The 22,426-nt window shown below is 43.5% G+C and overlaps 1 protein-coding gene across 1 annotated transcript in view; it reads right to left on the minus strand.

The window, feature by feature from the left end:
• Positions 1 to 22,426, minus strand: part of MRAS (muscle RAS oncogene homolog) — a 261,349-nt gene that overhangs the window by 49,510 nt on the left and 189,413 nt on the right. The window contains exon 4 of the mRNA XM_078682089.1: positions 16,682 to 16,781. Coding sequence (XP_078538215.1) covers positions 16,682 to 16,781 — 100 coding nt within the window. The remainder of the gene's footprint in view (positions 1 to 16,681; positions 16,782 to 22,426) is intronic.

Below are 22,426 nucleotides of genomic sequence, written 5' to 3' on the forward strand. Positions count from 1 at the left end.
TCAATTTGCACAACAGGTCTCTTCCTAGCAGACACACCGGGCTTGAATCGCAAACCACAAATTGGTGCTCATCGCTGTACTTCCCTATTTTCACCTGTACCGGTTCTGTTAATTGGCTGGTTATTCTCCTGTTTGCGACCCCTACCACCTGTATGGTCTCTCCAGACATGGGCAGGTCTGGAACTGCAGCTGATCTGATCGTGGATCTAGTGGCTCCTGTGTCCACCAGAAATGTCGTAGGGCACCCTGCTACTTCTGCTTCCACATAGGGTCCCCTCTGATCTACCTCTAAGGCTGCCCCAAGGGTGCAGTCTTCTCTTTCTACTCTCTGTCCGGTTAATGGGTCCACATAATAGCACTCTTCACCTTCCACAAACAGGGGCATTTGTCTATAGGTCTTACCCATACTCCCTACTCGAGGAGGTTGCGGAAACTGGGCTCGGGGAGGAGCCCCCCCCCCTTTGAGCACCTTTCCTTGGTATGGCGTCGCCCCTCTCATAGGTGCGCTCTGGACCTCTTCCTCCTCTATCTCTTGCTCTCCGATCTCCACATTGTAAGGGCACTCGCGTTTCCAATGCCCCAACTCGTTGCACTGGTGACACCTAGTCGTTTTCTTCAAGGTAGCTATGTCTACTCTGGGTCTGAAGGTAGTACTCTCCTCATTACCCTTGTTCTGACTGTACTGCTTCTTACCTCCTGTACCTGTCCCTTGCTGCTGTTGTTGCGGTCCCCCCTTTCCTGCTGCCTGCAATTGTACCACCATCAGCTTCTCTTTTAGTTTCTTAGCCTTGGAGTCTACCTCATCACAGCAGTACCTGGCATATCTCAGTATTTCATCTAGGGGTCTACTTTGCCAACAAATCGAGTGTTGCTGAATCATTAAACTAATATCCGGTCTCAGTCCCAGGACGAACTTGGACACGAATTGCCCTATGTCCTTTGGATCCATTACATCCAAGCCGCTATACTGTTTAAACGCCTTCAGCAATCTCTCGTAATATTCATGGACTGTCTCTTTGGGTTCCTGTCTCGTTCTGTCTATTCTGACCCAATCTATGTCTTGCATTGGCACTTTTTCTTTCAGCCAAGTCATCACTCTCTCGAATTTTGCCATCACGATCTCGGACGGCCCATTAGTCCTAGCATCTCTCTCTGGCTCCGTTGTGGGCCACTCAGCGCTAACCTTGCATGCTGTCCACAGATCTCCTGGTACTACAATGTCAAACAGCGTGTTCAGATCTATCCATAGGACTTTTGAGATCTTTACAAACCTCTCGACTTGCTTGTACCACTCCACGGGGCTCTCTCGTAACTTGGGGAAAGATGTGGTAAAAGCAGCTAAATCTCCCCTACTCCAAGGGACATGTACATAGCTCCCATTGGCAACTTCACGCAAAGGGTAAGCTTCTATTCCCTGCTGTCCTGGTGTTATACCAATCATGCTTCTTCTGCCGGTCCCTTTCTTGGACCACCTCTCTTCCCATTTATCTAGTGCCCTCCATGTCCTTATTCCAGTAATCAGTTCCCTTATGTGTGTTTTCAGCCCAATCGTTCTCCTCTCATCTAGATCTCGATCTGAGTAATGTAGCCTGTGGTTACCCTGTAATGCTTTGGTTCTTGACAAGTCCACCATATATTTGCCTGCTAGTTCGACTAACTTCTCATGGACTGCTCTCGCCTTTCGTGTGATGTCCTTTGCCATATACAGTATTTCATCCTGTTCATACATTTCCATTCTTTCTAAAGGCAGGGTACCATCTACCATGTCATCCAGATCTGACCTTAAGCTGGAGACATCAAGTCTCTTGGCTTTTATCTCAGCTCGCAATATGTCTTTTGAAGGGGGCTCCCTGGTCTCCCTACCATCCCAACTTCGAGCTCTGCGTTTGGGCTCAGGAGAATTAATGGGTGGCCTCCCTTGCTCCCATCTCTCCAGGTCCCATGCTCGGCCATCCAATCTTGGAAGGTGATGGAACACGGGCCTTTTATCCCTACTCTCTCTCTGCCCACTCTCGTCTTCTTCTCTCCTCTCACCGCACATCTCTCTGTTATTTTCCCTCTGGTCGCTACACTCCCTTTGCCTCGTATCGCTCAGTATCCGATACGATCCTTCCTGGTTCCCCATATTCCCTGGGCTGCGCTCATTTCTGTCATCACAGGGACTATGGTGCGACCTCTCACAACTCCCATTCTGTTCTCTGGTGCCAGGCACACAGTGTGGACACTTAAAGCTGTTCCTGTACTCTTGCGCTCTCCTCTCCCCTTCACTGAGTATTGGGCACGCCACCCCTTCACTCCCGGGGCCCCCGTTTTCCAGGTCTGTTCTACCTCCATTTCGGGCCCAATGGGTGACTCCCCTACTCCCTCTACAGTCCCACTCCGGGCTACTCTCCCCAGCCCCGCAGTGAGTTCGTGCTCTGCTGTCCTGACTTTCCCTTTCTGCTTCTGCAGCATTGATGCACTTTTGAGCCTTCACTGCCTCATCCCACTGCTTCATGTACTCATTTAGTTCTTGAAAGGACTTTCGTCCAGATCCCCTCAAATCCATTGGCCATCTGGGGCCCCCAGGATCTCCTCCTGGGTCCCCTGCTGTGTGCATCGGGGTGCTCCACTCTCTGGGTATCGGCATCTGACTTGGGGAATTAGTGGTATCGTTCCTCCTAGCCTTCTCTGCTCTTTCTCTGTCTTTCCGTACCCGTTCTTCCCCTCTTGCTCTCTCTTGGTCATATATCGATATTATAGGACCTATGGTAACAGGTACCTGTAGTGCATCTGGTAATGGGTAGGATGTGGCACTTTCCGTTTCCGGCGCTCTTTGTACCACAAACCTACCGACCACCTGCTGCACCTGACTAGGCTGGAGCAACTCTTTCTTTGGCTCAGGATCCCACTCTGAACTGGGAAGCGGTCTATGCTCTCCTGCATTGCCCCCCTTTGCTCCTTCCGTATTCTCGACCTCTCCCCCTGCTCTATTATACGGGGGTGGCCTGTCTGTCAGTAATCTGTTTATCAAGCTGTCCTCTGTTTCGCTCTCATCATCTTCTTCCAGGGGACTTTTATTTACTGGCGCCTCTAATACTGGGTACAGTTTATTTATTTCCAAATTATGCACTCTCCATCTTTTAGCATCCGCATCCCACCTGGCATCCTGTACTGCCCTTACCGAGCGTTTCACCCTTTCTTGTCGTCTGTTCATATTCCTTTCATGCGCTGCCCTAAGCCATGCTTCAAGGGCTTCAAACTGGGTTGGTCTAGGCAAGGGTCTCTTTGAGGTCATGACTGATTTCAATCGATGTAACACCTCTAATCTGAACGTCCCGTACTTCGGGAACGTCAGTTCCTCGTTTCCTTCAGTAATCTTACTCCACTCTGATATCCAAAGGATCGTATGCAACCCAACATTTACAGCCATATAACGAGCTGGCGTACCCTCCGGCGGGGCTTCTTCCCCTTCATACGATCCTCGCCTCTCTTTCTTAAACAGCGCTTTCAACCATTTAAAACACTTCATAATTATGCGCACAAAATCCAGCCTCGCTACTCTGTTTACTTCCTGATGACAATCCACCAATCCTGTCGCGGCTTTGCTAGCTTGGCCTATCACAGCGCGGTCTTTCTCCTGTTGGCCAATCACGTCGCGACCCTGTATGACGTGTTCGCTAGCTGGCCTATCACAGCGCGGTCTTTCTCCTGTCAGCCAATCGCTGCGCGACACCACCTGACGTCTCTTTTCTCCGCTTCGCAGCAGCACCCCTCCTTTCTCAACTCGTCTCCCGGTTATGCATGCGTCCCATTCATACACTGAAAAATGACTACTTCCGACCAAGCGGTCACTTCTCTCGACTGTACGTCCACAGTCTATCTGTAATTGTCAACACAACTGACGAGATGTCTATCGTCTTTCTGATAGGTTACTTACACACACAGTAACTTCCGACCAGCGTCCGTTACTCACGCACTCACTCTTACGTTCCCCCTATCTCGGTCTCTCGGGTGATCAATGGTACCTCATGACCCCCTTCACACTAGTTGACAATTACTCTGGGTGTCCGATACACCCGAACCACTTAAGCTCTCCTTGAACTTAAGATTTCCACCGGTTGCGCGCGCTCACAACCTGTTCCACAGTCACTCTACAGACATTCAACTCCGCCAGACATTACAACATAGATACAATACAAAACACCGCAATCTAACACGCATAACCCTTTATACTCACTCTCTCTGATACTGCTGCTTTTTCTGTCTCACGTCATCCGGATCTTCATCTGCGGGCTGTTCTTCCGATCATCGATTTCTAGGGGCCTTGGGGTAAGCTAACCTGGCCTAGGTCACCGTCCTCAAGAAGGCAACCATCCTCTATAGCTACCAACTGAAAGGGCGAGATTTTGATCGATACCTTATCTCTATTGATCCAAACCTCGATCTGGTCGACTGAACCTTTATTGCCTGTCTTGGAAGGAAACAGTACACCTATCTGCAAATTAGTTCACCCAAGAAAGGACTCTACTCTCAAAGATCACGGACAACTTCTAGGTTTCAAAAGTTTATTGTAAAGATATAATGAGCTGCAAATACAAGCATCTCAGAATGAGATTCACGAGATACACAGGTCCAATTACATACATGTGCTCTCGAAAAGCCCTCAGACGAGCAACAGAAATCACTAACACAAGTTCTAAAAATAGCAAAGCTATCAGCATAGACGCATATCTCTCCTTCATTTAGGTTGGAGGAAAACAAACACAGGTTAGGCGTCCCTACCCTGTTCTAGATGGTATCCCTACTTAACCAAATCCCAACCTAACAAAGGTGTCAGCAATGAATGACCCCCAAGGGAAGTCACCCACTCTAAGTCTCTTGGTGAAAACCTAAAGTTCTCCAGTCATGACCCCTCACTGCCTACCCATCCGCTCTCTAAAGGGTCCTCAGGTCTCTGCTCTAACTCCACCCAGGGGTGCTGTCCCTAATACAAAACAGTCAACAACATTTGAGACGCCCCTTGCGAAACGCCTCTCACGTGGTGCAACTTCAGGCTTTTTCCATGATGCTTTGTATTGGGCCTCAGACGTTAGAGTTGACCTTGCTTCTCAGTCTCTTCTCCGGCCCGCTGATACCCCTTAAACATTCCAGAACCCTCCTCCATGTCTGGGCCGTCTACTGAACAGACCTCTATTCATTCACTTATAATTGGATCCCCCCTTTCCTGTTGCAGACAGATATCTGCCGCCAAGAACCCAACTCTCATAGACTTCTAAAAAGGCTTGCAACATTTCTCAGCCCAGACATGTACGTGTAAATCAATGCTAAAACATTTCAGGCCTACAATATTTCACATTAGGATTATAGCATTCAATTTCTTCATTTAATTAAAGCATGTTAAAACTCTTATTCTATTATTTAGAAAACATTACTCTAAATCATGGCCCATTAATGCAATGACCAAAAACGTTAAACAATCTGTGTCGTGAAAAGAAACACCTTCCCTTTTAGCTCCAACTCTGGCCCTGAGGCCTACCACGTTCTGCGTTTTACCACAGACCATCTTATATGTTAACAGCTACACGACATAGATTCAAAATAATCACGTCTAATAAAATCATATAATGTCACACATTTCTGTATTAGTTCCACTTCTACTTAAATCTCTATATTAGCTATACATTTAGAATATAATTTCAGATACTATTAGCACTCATGGCATTTCTCATCATGACTTGTGCTTACTATAGGTAAGTGTGATGTACTCATACATTTATATCAGTTTGCGCTCTCTCACTATACTGTACTGCCCATAGCATGTAACTATATGTTATGTTACATGATGTCATGCAGTGTGATTTGTGCAGTTACAAAGTGATCTAGAGAACCGAAGAAGGCGTGACCAGTAACTGGAGAGACATGCCATGAGTTGTTGAATGAGCAACACGTAAGCAGACATATTTGTGCCAAAATAATTATTTGTTAATAAATGTATTTCAGAAGAAAATTGCTGTCACAAGCTTCTTCAAAGCAGTGGACCAATATGCATGATAATTCAGAATAGGACTGAAAATGACTAGTATATGTGAATGTTCTTTGCATTGCTTATTAAAAAATCATTTGAACTAAAAAAGATTGCAGAATGTATTTCATGCACGTAGACAATAATTTGTTAGATGCCGATGTTGAAGAAAAGAAACGCATTTAAATGCAAGTGCAAATCGAATGCGATTCTGTCCAACACTGAATTGTTTTAAAGATTTCTAAAAGAGCCAATACAAGTTCTAGGAACTAGGCTGGTTTGACAGCTCAACTTAGAGAAGTCAGTGTGTTTCCATAGATACACGATCACCTCCCACGTGAAGCATATTGCCTGCAATGGTGGGGAAAGCGAACAGCAATGAGTTCCGTTGAAATTCTAAAGTCTTATATTCAGACCTTCTGCCACATACATTTCTTAGAACAAAACGGATCCTTAATGTGGAGACAATGAGAATGGTAGCATAGATCCCAAACTGCTCATTCTGTAACTAATCGCCATATTCTTCCCACGCTAGATACTTGTGCTATCAGGTTTAATTTAAAGTTCCTTGTGCCAATAGCTGAGCACTTCAGCAACTCAAACATTGCTGTATATGTTTCAGTGGTTTATTAATATTTACTCTGCAAAAAAAAACATCTATACTGCTGCCTGTATGTATGTACGGATGTAGGAGTGGATGAATGTTTGAATGCATGCTTCTAATGTTTGTATAGCAGGAACCACGCTGGACAGGGCTGGATCTTGAGGGCAACAGCAGCTGCAGCAAATGCAGTCTCTGCCATACTCTGCTCACTAAGCCGCATCGAAACTTCTCTGACTCCACCCCACTCATAACATTATCTTCTAATGGGAGGGAGGATTTTTCTCTTTTCCATATCTTGGGAGGTGATCACGACTGATGAATGAACCATGCATCTGATCCCAAAGAGCTACTCCATAACTTATCTTTCTTATTCTCTGGATCACCCTTCTTCCGCTAAGACATGTTGTTCAGCACATGCTTCAGTTTTGGAGGTGGAAGACACTGACCTGTTGAACAAAGGGGCCAGAGTTGTGGCGCCTTTGGAAGAAAGTGGTACAAGATTCCTTCGACTCATTTTGCTTCTTGGTCCCCAAGAAGGATGGTGGTTGAGATCCATCATGGATCTTCGATTTCTGTTCTTGTTCATTACACAGGATAAGTTCAAAATACTGAGAAGAATCTACTGTCCCTCAATACAGGATACTATTTGTTGTCAATGGATCTTCAGGAACTATTTACCATTTCCTAAACTTCACACTCACAGGTGTTGCCTGAGGTGCATGGTGGGTTCCAAGCACTATCAGAAGACAGTTCTTTCATTCAAACTGACAACCACTCCAAGTGTCTTCACAAAAGTGCTGGCGGTTGTGGCAGCTCCACTATGAGGGTCAGGAATCCTTCCGTACTTAGACGTCTGGCTAGTGCTGATCCCTGGTGCTGGTCAAGGGACACCTTTAGCAGACAATGACTCTACTCCTTGGCTTGAGCTTTTCCATTAACATCCACATGGCCCACCTGTCTTCGATGCAGAGGCTGACATTCACAGGAGTGGTACTAGACATGAATAACATAAAAGTTAAGAATGGCAAGGTGATGATCATGCACACCATTTCATGCTAAATCACACTGTGTGTCAAGATCTGCTATACCCTACACGGAAAAGAAGACTCTTCAGCAGGCATTCAAGCCCAGTCAGTTAGACATACGGCTGCCTCAGCAGCTCTTTCCAGATGGGCCCCAGTTGCTGACATCTGCTGGGGAGCTTGATAGTCATCTTCGCATACTTTTGGCTAACACCACGTTATGCCATGTGGTGATGGGCACTTTACAAAAACTGTGTTTCATTAATTCCTTGGTTAATTGGGGCGGTGAGCAATCTAAAGAAGCAAACGTTCTATACCTTTTGGTAATTACATTTCTGGTGGATACGTAATCTCCCCCAAAGTTTTCTTGCCACTCTCCCACCTTGTCTGAGGATTTAGTGTAGAAACCAATATGATCCCACGGTATGCAACTGTGTTTTGTGCGGTATTTGTAACCATTGTGTCCTCTTGGTTCCTCTCTGCACACCTTGATGAAGCACTGAAAAAGTTCCGGAACTGATACCAACATACTAGTTGTTTCCTAATATACTGATGTATTTGTATTCAGAGTCAAACGGCTCCATGTGGACAGTGCTGAAGAGCTATTGCTTGGGACAAGCTTTTCCGGACCAGTCTGAAGCCTGGAGGGGATCACTCTTCTCCTGGCAACAGCAGTAGGTTGGTTTGATAGAGTATTGTGCAATCTGAGGTTAGTCCACAAGGTGACAGACCAGAAGGTAGGTAATGACTATTGTTCGTTATCTTACTCTCCAATGGATGAACAAAGCCTTACTAATTTTTGGGATTTCTTGGATCTCGGTGGCTCATCACAGTCTGTTATCATAAGACCTGTTTTTCGCTAGCCTTCTCAAATTTTGATTGCAGAAGCATCTTGCCTGAGCAAGACACACAGTATAAGTCTGATTTTTTTTGTCACAGACTATGCACTCTTGGGATGGTCACTTTTTTCTTTCTAATTGGAATCCTTCGGTATCGCACCAAAATCCTCATGAAGCAGTAAATACCATACACTTTTCCTATGTTAAGTTTAAGCAGGTTTGACCTGCAAAACTTTAATGATTGGTGAAATATTTGATGCACCCGGATGCAGTAAATATGATGCAACTCGAAATGGTGACCTTTGGGCAAACAGGGCTTTAGGTAGGGGCCGCAAAACGCCGACCCACTGATAATCAGGGCTTTAGTGGTATGATGGATCTGCAAATAAATGGGTTTAGTGATGACTCTAGGAAGTGTTAAAGGAATATTCACTTCAAGCTGAGTGTTTTGAGGTGAGTGATTGCATCAGCGTACCTGTATTGTAAGACTTTGATGTTTATCTCTTTTCACAGTGGTACCATTATCCCATTGCCTAGTAAGTTACACTGGGATGTGCAACGGAAATGGTTTACGCTTTTAAAGCTTGGTGGCTTTGGAGCTGTATAGATTGCTTGAGAATGTTGGTGGGATGATTAAAATATTCTGTTTGTAATTTCTGGAAATTGGTAGGCATGGGAAGTATCTTGTACTTTAAGGCTGCATCAATTTTCCTCACTAGGTGGCTTTGATGCAGTCTTTTGTTCATTCAGTTCTGTCTACCTGTGATCTGTTTAGATATCTGACTCATAGAGTGTTAGGAGAAGGCAGTCATTTGGGTAGCATCAATATATAATTTTAATGAGTCCATGTTGTGCTGATATCTATCAAGATTATCTAAGAAGATGAATGAGCAGTTGGGTAGGCACTGCATTGTCAACCAGGCAGCTTTGGTGCTGTGATGCATTGTGTATAATTATTTTAATGCATTGTTTAAGTCAGTTTGCCTTTTACAAGCTCTTTCACCTTCTATAAACACAGTAAATGGACTCAGTGCTAGTTGCTGCAAAAGGCAAATAATTGTCACTGAAGCCTTATGAAAACACACCACTTCCACAAGTTACACTGAACCAGGACAATGTGGGTCACACCCATCACATTTTAGTTTGTGGCAGTTGCTCTTAGCACAACTGGAGATCAAAATCAACTCAGGAAAAAATATTCCCCCAGTCCGTAGGAAGACATGCCAAAAATGAGCTCTGAGACTATGGCTGGGTCATGGCAATCCCGTGACCTGCAACCCACCAAGAAAATGACAGACTGGCAGAATGAAGAGTCTGGCCCTACACATATACGCTTTGTCTCTTCCCTGAGCTGCACTTTTCAGGCCTCTCGCTGTCTATGTTAGTACTCTGCACTGGTTGTAAAGGGGCATGTGGTCTATAGAAACCACAGTTAAATAAATTAATTAATGCCAACAACTCAGATGCAACAGCACAGTAAATTGGTGTAGTCCTAGATCTTTGATTCAGATATTACTGGCAGGAAATTTCCTTTCTGATGACCCCAGATGAGATTTTCAAGAATTGTAGATAGCTTTTTAGGTCCTAGACCGGATGTATAATGAGGGACCAGAACAGGTGTTGAAAGCTGATTAGGTACCAGGATCCCTGTCCTTAACTGAAGGATCCCAAGGTGAGGAGGCCATGAGTGGTTAAAAGAAGTTGGTCAGCTGTGTTAATTCACACCAGTTAGTGGATGTTGGCTACAATTCTTTGAAGCTAGCTAGGAGAGTGACCTGATGTGACCTTGGCAGCCACTGACCACAAGATATTCAGCAGGATGGTGGGAATGATGTGAAATGTGCAACGTTTGGTCAGTGATGGAAAGAGGAGGCAAGGGGGAACTGAAGAAGTATACTGCAAGGCACAACACAGCAAGGGGGAAATGCAGAAACAAAGAGATCTTAAGGGCAGAGGCTGATAACTGGACAAGAGGAGGTGGGCGGGAGCAGAGGGTAACATGGAGAGTTCTCAAAGAACAGAAACCAAAGATGGGCTTAAAGGGGGGCATTCTGTATTGAGACGAGGAAGGGAGAAGGAAGGAGGAGCCGGGCAGTGGCACTGGCCCTATAGAGTGAAAGGTAGGGATTAACAAGGATAGAGAACAAGGGGAGACATTAGGAACCCTGAAGGGACATTGGCCAAGGAACTGGCAAAGGGAGACAGTTGGGGAAGTGCAAAAAGGCAGTGAGGGAAAGGGGAAACTCATGAGCCCTCCAACGGCTGGAACCAAGAAAGAGGCAATAGGATGTGGGTGGGAGAGCACAAAGTACCTTCATATGTCTGTGTAAAAGGCCTGCCTGAATGACTTTACACAGGAGCCTGACAACATTTTGAAGGGAGAAATAAATCATTTTGCAAGATTCCCACTTCCCTGCCACCCACGGCCCACCATCCCTGCCTTCAGCCCAGAGGCTTGCAAGATTGTGCAGAAATTCACACTCTCGAGTTGTCCGCTCCGCCCTTCGTTGCCTTCCAGGGCTGATCAACACAGCAACGCGTCACACAAGAAGTGCTTGCCCCTGGCTACAGCCGTATCCGGCAACAAATGAACAAACTGCATCACCGCGCTCACGCCCACACACCTTGCGTAACACACGTCCAAAAGGGTGGGAACGAAGACATCGACTGAAACGTTCCTGCTGTTTGATCCGACCCAGGCCTGCAGGCATTGCCTTTGCTGTGGAACTCGAAGCCTCCCGTCATGCTCGGCCCGGGGCTGCAGATTACACAGCTCAGCACCTCATGCTTTCCTAACGAAAAGCAGATTACACCAACATTCTTTTAAAACGACCCCTTCCCGTCCCTCCTCGGTCATGTTACATGCACAATTCTTATGGGAAAATATGGTTCAGCAGTACTGCGGCAAAAGTGAAATTCTTACATCATTTTTCATACACACATTTTTGGGTTTGCTTGGAGCTTTGGCGCTGCCTTCAAGCGCGCTGCGGCCACACACGTTGATTGCCGTCGAAGTCTTTCTGGACGCAATCCATTTGTGTCACGTCTGTGTGTATAACTTTCTTGCTCTGGGAAAGTGCATTTAAATCCTATCCCTAGGCATGGGTCCGTATTCCGAAATCTGTTCATCAGCTACAGACCTAAATCTAAATGACTTTAGTCACACAGGCTGCTGTCCACCCTAAAAAGAGAGCGTGACTTTAATATACTTTCTTTTTATCCGGTTATAATTGTTTACCTACACCCTGTTATAATTTTGTACCTATAGTTCGCACTCTTCTGTAGTCTCCCTGGAGATTTAAAGTGGATTGAGTCTCGAGTGGAGGGGTAATTAACTTTTTACAATTCCTTGAATGGTTCTCTGAGTACCACATCTTTTATACAGCTGATTATAACTACCCACAAATCATTCTATTGTTTATCCTGAAGGTACAGCAGGGATTAGGTATAATGAAAATCTGCTCACACCTACAATTTTCTGGGTATCATTCCGAATATGATACGGCAGCGAATAAGGTAATCCATTCACTACAAATTTGTGGAAATTTCGCAACGCTGGGCAGAATGGGAAAAGGTCTTCAGAACGCAGCAACTAACAAGCGGAATGAACAAAATCCTGAAATGAAAATTCCAAATTGCCCACTGTTTACCTGAAAAGATACTTGCTCAAACTTTATACAGGAATGGGCAGGCTCAGTTGCGTCAGCAGTGGCTACAACAATATCAATGCCAACAAAAAAGTGACAGAGCCCGTGGTAACCTTGTTAACTGTCAGAGGGTTTTCTCCTAAGGGTACATCAGCAACAAGAAAATGTCGGCTTTCAGGAAGAGGTTCATGCACCTCAAAAAAACTATAATTTGCAAAATTATTCCCTAACATACTGCCGAGCCTGTTTTCCTTCTGGTAAAAAAGAATGCATAATTCAAACTAGTTTTTCCGGGTCATAGCTATTTTGTCTTCTGCTGAGCCCCTCTATTCACTTCCCGTTTGGCAGTAGATAGTCAATAGAGTGGGCTGTCCTCATTAATTACAAGGCAAGACTTGTTCTAAATGTAGGCATCTTTTGCCAGTTTTTCTTCTTCTTTAATGTTCAAATACATGTTGTCAAGTTTTACAATTTCTTTATATATTCTGTGAGACACAGAGAATTGTCAGATACTCCTATTCGTTGTGTGATGAAAGCAGAGTGTGACATCAGCTGTGCATATGATGTTATACTTCAAGGCAAGAAGGAGCTATGTCAACCCCCAAGGAAAGCGGATCAGATCCACACCCAGGGGATCCAGAACGTAACCAGTGCCGGGGAGAGCAGACTAGAGACAATCCTCTAGGGAAGTGATATGATAGAACATCATTTTGTAAGGAGAGGATTGAATATCAGGACATTTTAAGCTACAATAACCACAGAATTGGATTGTCTGGGTTCTACCTACAATTTTCAGGCAATAAACATATGGAAAGGGATTGAACAACCAATGAAGGATGGGGCAGAAAGAAGGAGTGGAGCAAAATTTAGAAGTGAGAGAGAGAAGCAAAGGAAGGGTAATAAAAAGAGGGAGAGAGAGCGAGGAAGAGAGAAGGAGAAACTAGACAGGATAGACAGAGAAAAAGATACATAGTGGAAAAGAGACAAAAAGAAGGAAAAGTGAGCAAAAGAGTGTAAAAAGGGAAGAAAAATAAAGAGAAAGGGGGAGCATGAGAAAGAGATTGAGAGGTAGGGAGAAAGAGAAAAAGAAATATAGGAGAAAGACAAATGAAAGAGCACATTTAGAGTGTGATCAGTCATTTGGTGTTATAGGAAACCATTTATTGAGTCTGGAGGGAGTGTAATAGGCCACCCATCTAGAAAGGATGGACATTCTTTGGAAATTGGCTCCCCTCAAAGCCCTGTGGCCAAGCTCACAGACTCGTAAACATTCGTGGCTATTGAACCAGCAATTAGATTCCTGAGCAATTTTTGGAAGCATTGTTTCAATGAGGTTCTTATTCGCCTCCTGGCGTAATAACCAATACCAATTGCCAATACCAGTTAGTTTTACCTCAAAGGCTGCTTTTAAAATTAATCTAGCTCTCACACTGATTCCTCTATAGTTGGTCAGGAGAAAGCATGTAATCTGCCTGAAGCTTAGCCAAAGATCGCAGCTCTGAGATTCGAATTGTTTTGCGAAAACATCCAATGTCATCAGATTAGCACCGTTGTAAAAGTCACCTAGCTTACAAAAAACCTAGCATATTATAGGGCGGAACCCCATTTTGCAAGGGCTTCAGGCCCCATAACTCACAGTCGTAAAAAGAGGAGTATGCATGGCATGATGGAATATTATAGTTGTTATTGAACCGCTGCATGCAGCTTAAGAATGTATTCACAACCTTGTATCTCGTCTTTTTGGTGACTTCGCAGTGCACAGGAATGCTGGTAGCTTAATTGCACTCTCTATTAACATAAGATCAGGTAGAAAATATCAAAATTCGAAATAGGGGTCAATGGCTGAGTTGTTAAACCAAGTAACGCAGCTTGATAATAAGTAGCTACGGGCCAGATGTATCAAAGGATTTTACTTATTCTGTGTCTATGGTGAAGTGTGTTGATACATATGACCCTAAATGAGGTAGTGCAAGACGCCCCTGTTCTACATCCAAGTGTAGAATAAATAGCTTAATACAAGGTTTTTTCTTAGCCCAGATAGACTCCTGAATCACCTTGTCCACTTCATTAAAATACGCGACTGGAATATTTAGAGGAAGAATAAAAAAATATATATCAACTAGGGGAGGATCGACATCTTTATCAAAGAGACTCATCCTATTATCGACAAGGGTAAAAGGGCCCATCTTTCTAGCAGACTTTTTATTTTATCAAGTGTTCTACCATAGTTCAGATGAAAAAGTTGAAGGAAGTCCACTGTCACGTACAGGCCCAGATATATAATAGGTTTGACAGGCAGAAATTGTAACCCTTCCGGCAGCTCTATTCCTGGTGCATTAAATAGTAGAAGGTCCATTTTAGACTGATTACCTTGTAGCCCCCCAGTTCACTAAAAACGCCTGGATTTCTCCCAGTGCTCTATGGATGTTTGATTTCTCTGGGTTCAGGTACAGGATCAAATCCTAGGCAAACAACTTGATTTTTGACATTCCTACAAGGGGAGCTTGGATTAATACATTGGAACAAATTCTTATCGCTAGTGGCGCTAGAGTGAAAATAAAAGGGGTGAAAGAGAGCATCCCTGCCTAGTATCCCGCCTTATCGCCACTTTTCCCGCCTCCTCAGAGTTTATAATTATTTTTGCGGTGGGTCCCCTATAAATTCTCTCTGGCATCTCGATCAGATGGCGTGAAAAGCCAAACGCCCCCAAAATAAAGAAGAGGGCCTGCCAGTCCACCAGATCGAATGCCTTTTCTGCATCCATCATTAGGATGGCCGCATCATCTTTTCTAGCAGAAAAGTAGTTGTTGGCCTGGATCAGATAAATGTATTTGCAGCCATGGATCTCCCAGGCAGAAACTCTGTTTGATCTACGTGTACCAGATATTGCACGCAGCCGGCGGTTCTATTTGCCCAGATTTTCATAAACAGCTTGTAGTCTACTTTTAGTAGACTTATTGGGCGATAAGAACTTGGGTCTTTAGGGTCCTTATCCTTCTTTAAAATTAAGGTCATGACTGACTCCTTAAATCTATCGGAGACCGCTGTTCTGGACATAATTTGATTGTACAGTGATACCAAGATCGGGGCGAGTTTGTCTAAAAGCAATTTATAAACTTCAATAGGGATCCCATCATTGCCACTTGCCTTCTCATTTGCCATTGTTTTTTTATAATTCGACTTAATTCTGCAATTGTGATCGGTTCACTGAAAAGCATACAGTCCTCCTCACAGATCGTAGGTAGCTGGACTGTCATAAAATAATCCACAAGAGCCTGAGGGCTAACTATCTGGACTTCTGCATATATCTTGCTGAAATGAGAAACAAACATTTCGGCAATTTTGTCATTCACCAGGCACCTCGTACTGGGATCTCTAATTTGTGGAATAGACTGCTTGCTCTGATGCGTTTTTGTGGACCAGGCTAAGAATTTGCCGATGTGCTGGCTCTCTTTGTAAACCTTTTGTTGGGAAGCTTTACTTCCAGCAATTTCCTCGAGCATAAAAACACTTTTCAACTCCTCCTTTGCCCTTAATAATTCCTGCTGGAGTGCTTCTTCCTCCGGTTCCCCGGTAGACCTACCCGAGAGCTCTCTCCTAGTCCGCTCCACTGCCACCTGGAATCCAGCAATCTTAAGTTTCCTTAATTTGTGAAGATTTGCCCTGTATACCACCACCCCTCCCCTAAACGTGGCCTTGAAAGCTTCCCACACCATAAAACCTGGTGCCATATTCACATTTTCCTTAAAAAAACCACATTATAAAATCACGGGCTTCGTCAATCCATTTTTGGTCGAGAGCAATGTTTTATCAAAGTGCCACCTGTTATTTTTTCTCTTGGGGTCTGGCAAGTGTAGTATCAAGGAGACCAAACCAAAAAGTGATCTGAGAATGGGTTAGAAAGAATCAAGGATTCCCCCTTGCGAGATGATTGCTTATATAAAAAAAACCTAGACGGGATGCTGTTTTAAATCTCGCTGAGTAGCACGTGAACTCAGTACGGCCTTGATGATCTACCCTCCATGGGTCTAATAAGGCAAAATCCTCTTTTATAATTTTTAAAAGTCTATCTTTTTTAGGTTTTAATTGCTTTTTTCCCTTGTTAGAGGTGTCCAGTCCCAAACCTTGTATTAAGTTAAAATCTCCTCCCATAATTATAGACTTGTGCATTCACCAGCAGATCATATACCTGTTTCAGGGCCGCACAGTCATCCCCAATTGGTCCATAATAGTTAAGCAGGACGACAGCTATCCCATTAACTAAGACTTCTATCCAGATGCACCCAGCTCCCTCATCCCGAATCACCTTACCCACCTCCCAATCTAGCTCAATAGATAAATAAATATCCACTCCACGCTCTGCAGCATGGGCCGAAGCAAAGTATGCTAGGGGATATTTCTTGGAGAAAGTAATGTTGGGGGAGTTAGATTTAAGATGTGCCTCCTGCAAAAAAATTCACCAGAAGGGAGAAAGAGTCTAGCCATTTTAACATTGCTCCTCTTTTTTGTACATTCAAAAAAACGTTAACATTACATTGCAAAAGTTAAAATTATAATAAACCTACGTTGTGTTTCGCTGCCATCTCTCTTCCCTGTTCGCTTGTGATTTTCCTCAGGTGCATCAGGTCAACTTTGTTAGCAACCAGAATCATGGGAAAGGACTCCCTGAAATGAAAGAGAAGACAACTTTTTTGAATATATCTGATAGAGGTATTTTCAAGTCTCAGCCATGGTCATCCAACCGCAGTTCAAACTACTGAACAAAAATGTATTTTACTTATTACACTTGATGCTAGCAGGAGATCTGCTTAATGACACACCAACAGACTGCAGAGAGGCCAGATGATAGGGGTGAGTGAGAATTCCTGGCCCCGCTTCTGCTCCGCGAACCCTAGCCATCTGCTCCAGATCCCAAATTCTTCTAGTATCTTAATCGCCCATTACGCATTGTACAACGCGATGCCCCTGATATCCACAGGATTACTGGCTGCTTGGGCAATGCAACGGGAGCCCGGCTCACACACCACATAACTGTCTCTGGGGTTGCCGCCCACACGGGAGCTGATTGGGTGGAGTGGCCTGCTCCAGCTACTTTGTGCGAGATCGGTCCTCGAAGTTACTCTTTGAAGGGTCAGTTGTATATGTGCCGCACTATCCTTTCATTGGGGACACTTCCAGAGAGGAGGCTGATGATGTCACCACACATGCTGATCAACACTGCTTCTCCTTTGCTGCATTAGCCTTATACAATGCCCCGATAGATCCTCGGTGGCTAGGGTACTTGGATACATGGAATCATTATGGCAGGGTAATAAGCCATCCATTTTGAGCTAGCTCTCCCTGCTAAACCACAAGGTATTAATCACAAGATGGCACTCCCCTCACACTCTGACTAAAACTGAGGTAGGACTGATGTCATTGAGTTTATCAAAAGTAAGGAAGGACTAAACTCCTTAATATGATTACCCCCAGTAGTTACAGAAGTGGACATTTTGTTATGGTTTAGATGATGATCACCTATTCAATTTAAACAACCTCTACAAGTCTTTTTGTAGCAAGTTCTTACTGCTCATATTTGTTATTTGCAAAAATTTAAATTTTTCTCACTTCCTTTACACATACCTTATCTATCTGTAAACATGTAGATACAAATCCTGAGGACCTGAGTGCATGTGGGAAATGGAACAGTCCCTCTTTATCCTTGCCCCCTTTACATAGACCATATCAGTTGATGCACTTATATTTGCATTTCCTGCTGCACAGGGTGTTGGTGGCACAGTAACCCACCAGGACCATTGTTATCCCATTATTCGGGATGTATATGATACTGAGATTATTCTGCAGTAGAACCATCATCAACCTCGAAACTAGGTGGACTCTGCGTAGTCGCATGGAATACAAAAGAGCACAATACTGACATTTATAAATTTGACCCAAGTGACCCAGTTCATTTACTGGTTCCTAATCTGGTCACTCTGACATGGAGACTAACCGCACTAGAGATCATGACAATATTTTTGAACAGGTATGCTACAATGCCTTTAGATTTATATATCCTTTTAATCTATCTAAAAATGCATCCAAGACCCTAAAACACAGGTTTTTGAAATCTGACCCAGAAAGGCAAATTTCTGATCCTCATTTCTGCTCTAAAAAGGAGCTATAATGAGTGATCTTATATTCTACACGAAAGAAGAGCACAGTGGAGGAAAGCCTTGCTCTCTAGGCTCCGGTTGTCGGCATCCAGGAAAATTCCACATGGGCTTCATACTTTCGGTAGCCCCATCAGTTGCTTACAGAGCTGACACAACCATCACCCTATACAGTAACAGGATTATCCACATACAATCCTCAGACCGCAGCCTAGACATTTTTATTAAACCTTCTCTATCAGCAAAAACGCTATAACTAGTAATGATCAGGCCACTGTCTGAGGCAATCTTATCTCTTCAGATGTCTCTCAGGAAAACCCAATACTTTCTCCTCATGCACTAGCCACTTCAAGAGCTCCTCTCTTTCCCTCCACTGCTCCCCCATGGTGTACAACACAAACATGAACACTCAACCAACACACGGGGACACTGATACCCTTTCCTTGAATCAACAATCTAGAATAAACCCTTATAACACATCTAGAGGTGTGATCGCAGAGATACACACCCACGAAAACAACCATTTCACCACAACTATTCCCTTGCCTGCTGATCACCTGAACACACACCTTTGGATACTTCGAGTGAGCTCAAGGCACTTCACATGGCCCAAACAATTGCCCCTGCGATGCCTGAAAACCCTAATATGAACAATAACGTACACCACAAGACCAAAGCGCTCCTACCTTACCAGTTCCCCTGTCTCCACCTTAACACCTCTCACCCCAATCTATCTACAACCCAAACTCCACTCTGCCAGGTCTCCCAAGCCAGGCGCATGAAGAGTGTTAGCTGGAACAATCTGACATCCATCAGGAATAAAATCTTGACACCTCCCTGGGATATGGCAGATGTCCATGACCTCAAAAAAACACTACAGCAACTCCATGATGAACATTTTATATTCAATAGCACCCCTGCAGCTGAAAAGAATGTCCATCAAAGACTCCAAAGCATGGTTCAATGGCAGCCTTAATGCACAAAGACATAACCATAGACTAGCGGAATGAGGAAGAAGATCCTCCCAGTCCCTCGAAAACCATAAACTCCTGAGATCACCGAGGAGCATCTACAACAAACGTACAGAAGCTTGAAAGCAAATTTCTTTAGATGCCAATTAGATAAAGCTATCAATCATTCCAAAACTGTTTGAACTGGTCAAGCTACAATCCAATAAGCAACCCAACACTTCACCACAGGTTCTAATCCACAGCCAAATTGGATTTTGTCTTTTTGTAATCATGGAAAAGATAAGAAAGTCCAAAAATGACTTGCAGTCAGTGACAGAGCACCTTCATCTCACACCTCATTGTAGCACCCTCCAGAATGCTGACACCAGGCCTCTCAGCTCAATCCCAAAACCAATGCAACATGGCACATATTCAAAACTTTGATAAAAGTGCCATTCTCAAAATCCTAACTGTACTAAAACCCTCAAACCACTTTAGCGACCCTCTACCAATGAATGTCTTTAGTGAGATCAAAATGTCCTTACTCCCTCTCTGGACTAAAAAAGTTAATGCCTCACTACTTCAAGGATCGATCCCTGATTGCCTTACAGCATGGCAGATTACCTCCATTTAAAAAAACAAAACAACAGCATACCTCTCAGACCTAAATAATATCTGCTCAATCTCTACGATTCTGACACTGGCAAAGCTCCATGAGAAATGTGTACATGTACAACTGTGCAACCACGTTGACCAATTCAGTCTCTAAGATCAATTTCAATCAAGACTTCCACTATAGCCACAACACTGAATCGCCACTCATGCACATAGTTGATGATGCACTAAAAATGTTGGATCAGAACCAATACTGGCTTTTTATCCTTCTTGAACTCTCATCAGTCCTCGATACTGTCAAACATGACAGCCTACTAGACTCAAACATAGGATGGGACTATTGTGGACTGTTCTTAACTGGTCTTCCTCTTTTCTCCACAACGGAACTCAAAAAGTCAAGGTCAATTAGTCCCCATCCAAACCCACACAGGTCACTTTAGGGGTAAAGCCCTTTACTTCAACACTCCGAGATATCTTGCACAAAAACTAGAGCTATCTGGTAGTGTTAGAGCATCTAGATGCACTAGCTCCCTATAGCTGAAACCACAAAAATGTTATAAAGAGGAAACATATAACCGAGATGTTGCCCTGAGAATCTGGAATGCACTACTCCCTGAAATTAGAATGAGCCCCTCAACTGCTTCATTCAAGAAAGAAGTCAAAAGGATAGTAATGAACAAATGTATCCAGTAGAACACATGAACTATACTCCACGACAAGATTTTTCTTCGTAGTCTGAATGCATGCTCATTGCTCGCAGTCTATGTTCTTATTTTTTTGGGCTGTTACCCGTCTGGGACCCAAGGTGTTTTAGGACATTCTCCCATATGTCCCATCCTTGATGATGATGTTATTTTTACACATGTCGCCTTAAACATTGTAAAGTGTTCTGAAACCCACAGGGGTCATGTTTGCGCTAGGGGTGGGCGGAATTTGCGTTACGCAAATCTCTGCGAAACGGTTAAAATTCTCAGCGAACACGCGTAATTGCTTGTTCACGATGCTTTTTTACTGTTCGCAATCGCTGTTTGCGTGCTTGGGGGAAAATATCTTGTGAACACACTTTTGAGAACGCGAACAAGCAAAAAATGTCGCAAACTCACGGAACGCAGAATTTTGGGCAATTTTGCGTTCTCCGCGGAACGCAAAATCACCAAAATTCCGCAAATTCCGCAAGTGGAATGGAATTTGCCGCCCAGGCCTAGTTTGCGCTATGTAAAACTTTATAAATAAATAAATAGTGTATCTGGAATTCAGTGTATCAGTATCACTTCAGTGATAAAACATATAGCTAATTTGACAAGGCCTTCTAGTAAGGATAGCTGTCCCAGCCATGCTCCCGCTGCACAGTATGTTCATAAAGTGAACACTACTAAGAAAGAGAAGTTCATTATGTGAAGCATTCAGGGCGAATGTCCACAACATTGGGGTGCATATATTGGCAAACAGAACCCAATATAGTTGCTGTCCCAGGTAGTGAGCAAAGGTCTGACAAGCGTTGTGATCACAGATGTGGTGGTGTGTAGTGCACTTTGTTGGCTGTTATTTCAGATTTTGTTAATGAATCACAAAATGAAAAAAAGTTAGAATGCAGGCAAGCCCAACCAACTAAACACATGGACGCAATATTGTTAGCACAATATGTGGACTGATGCCCGGCGTCACTTATGGTGCACTCCTAAACACCACTAAACCCCTAGAATAATTTTTCTACATGCAAACAATACATTGAGTCCCCAAAGCAAAAGATAAAGACATCTATATATATTAGTTTTTTTTCTCCTTGTATTTTCATCTTTTAGTTGATTAAGGTTCTCTATTCAATGACACACGACATTCAATTAAGCCGACAAATGTTCAGTGGTAGCCCCACTTTCTCACGCCTTCTTCATCCAATATTTATTCCTTTTTGTAATGCTTGCGATTTATGGAAAGTTCCCTTCTTAGTCACTGTTGGCTGTATCTTTGAATATCGTATACAAAAGTATAGTCTGAAATAAATATTTTGTCCTGACCTTCGTCGTTTACAAATATATCATCCCATTTGCTCCCGGTTTTCTATTACTAATTCCAATGAGGAGATATTTTTGTAGACAATACCTTTTGTCAGCGACAGTCGGAGAAATAGGGCATTTTTAATGTTTATTTTAGGTTTCTAAAGTTTTAAAGAACAGTCAATAATTGTATTGATTTACTCTCGAATGATGTACAGGATTATGAAGGCGATGCCATTCTAAAAACTCTTGTTCCTTTTTATCCTAATGAAATATTATATGTTTTGTGATATTTTTGTATGTATATGATCATGTTCTAGATTGACTAAACTACTACTACTAGTCGGAGAGCTACATTCTGGTACCACACCTCAATGTTATCTGGTCTTCATGTAGTGTCTGAAATGACTTTAGTTCACTTATAAACTAATATTGTCTCGATTAGGAAGTTTCCTGATATTGGCTCAGTTTCTGTTTTTCTTCTTCAACATCTTTCAATTTCTTTCAATTTGTTATTTTCGATATCACACGTTGCTTGCTATATATAGTTGAGGAACACAATATCACGCGAGGATAGCGTGCTGTAACATGATGGCTAT

This window comes from Lissotriton helveticus, chromosome 3_1 (assembly GCF_964261635.1).
Source record: "Lissotriton helveticus chromosome 3_1, aLisHel1.1, whole genome shotgun sequence".
Taxonomy (NCBI): Eukaryota; Metazoa; Chordata; class Amphibia; order Caudata; family Salamandridae; genus Lissotriton; species Lissotriton helveticus.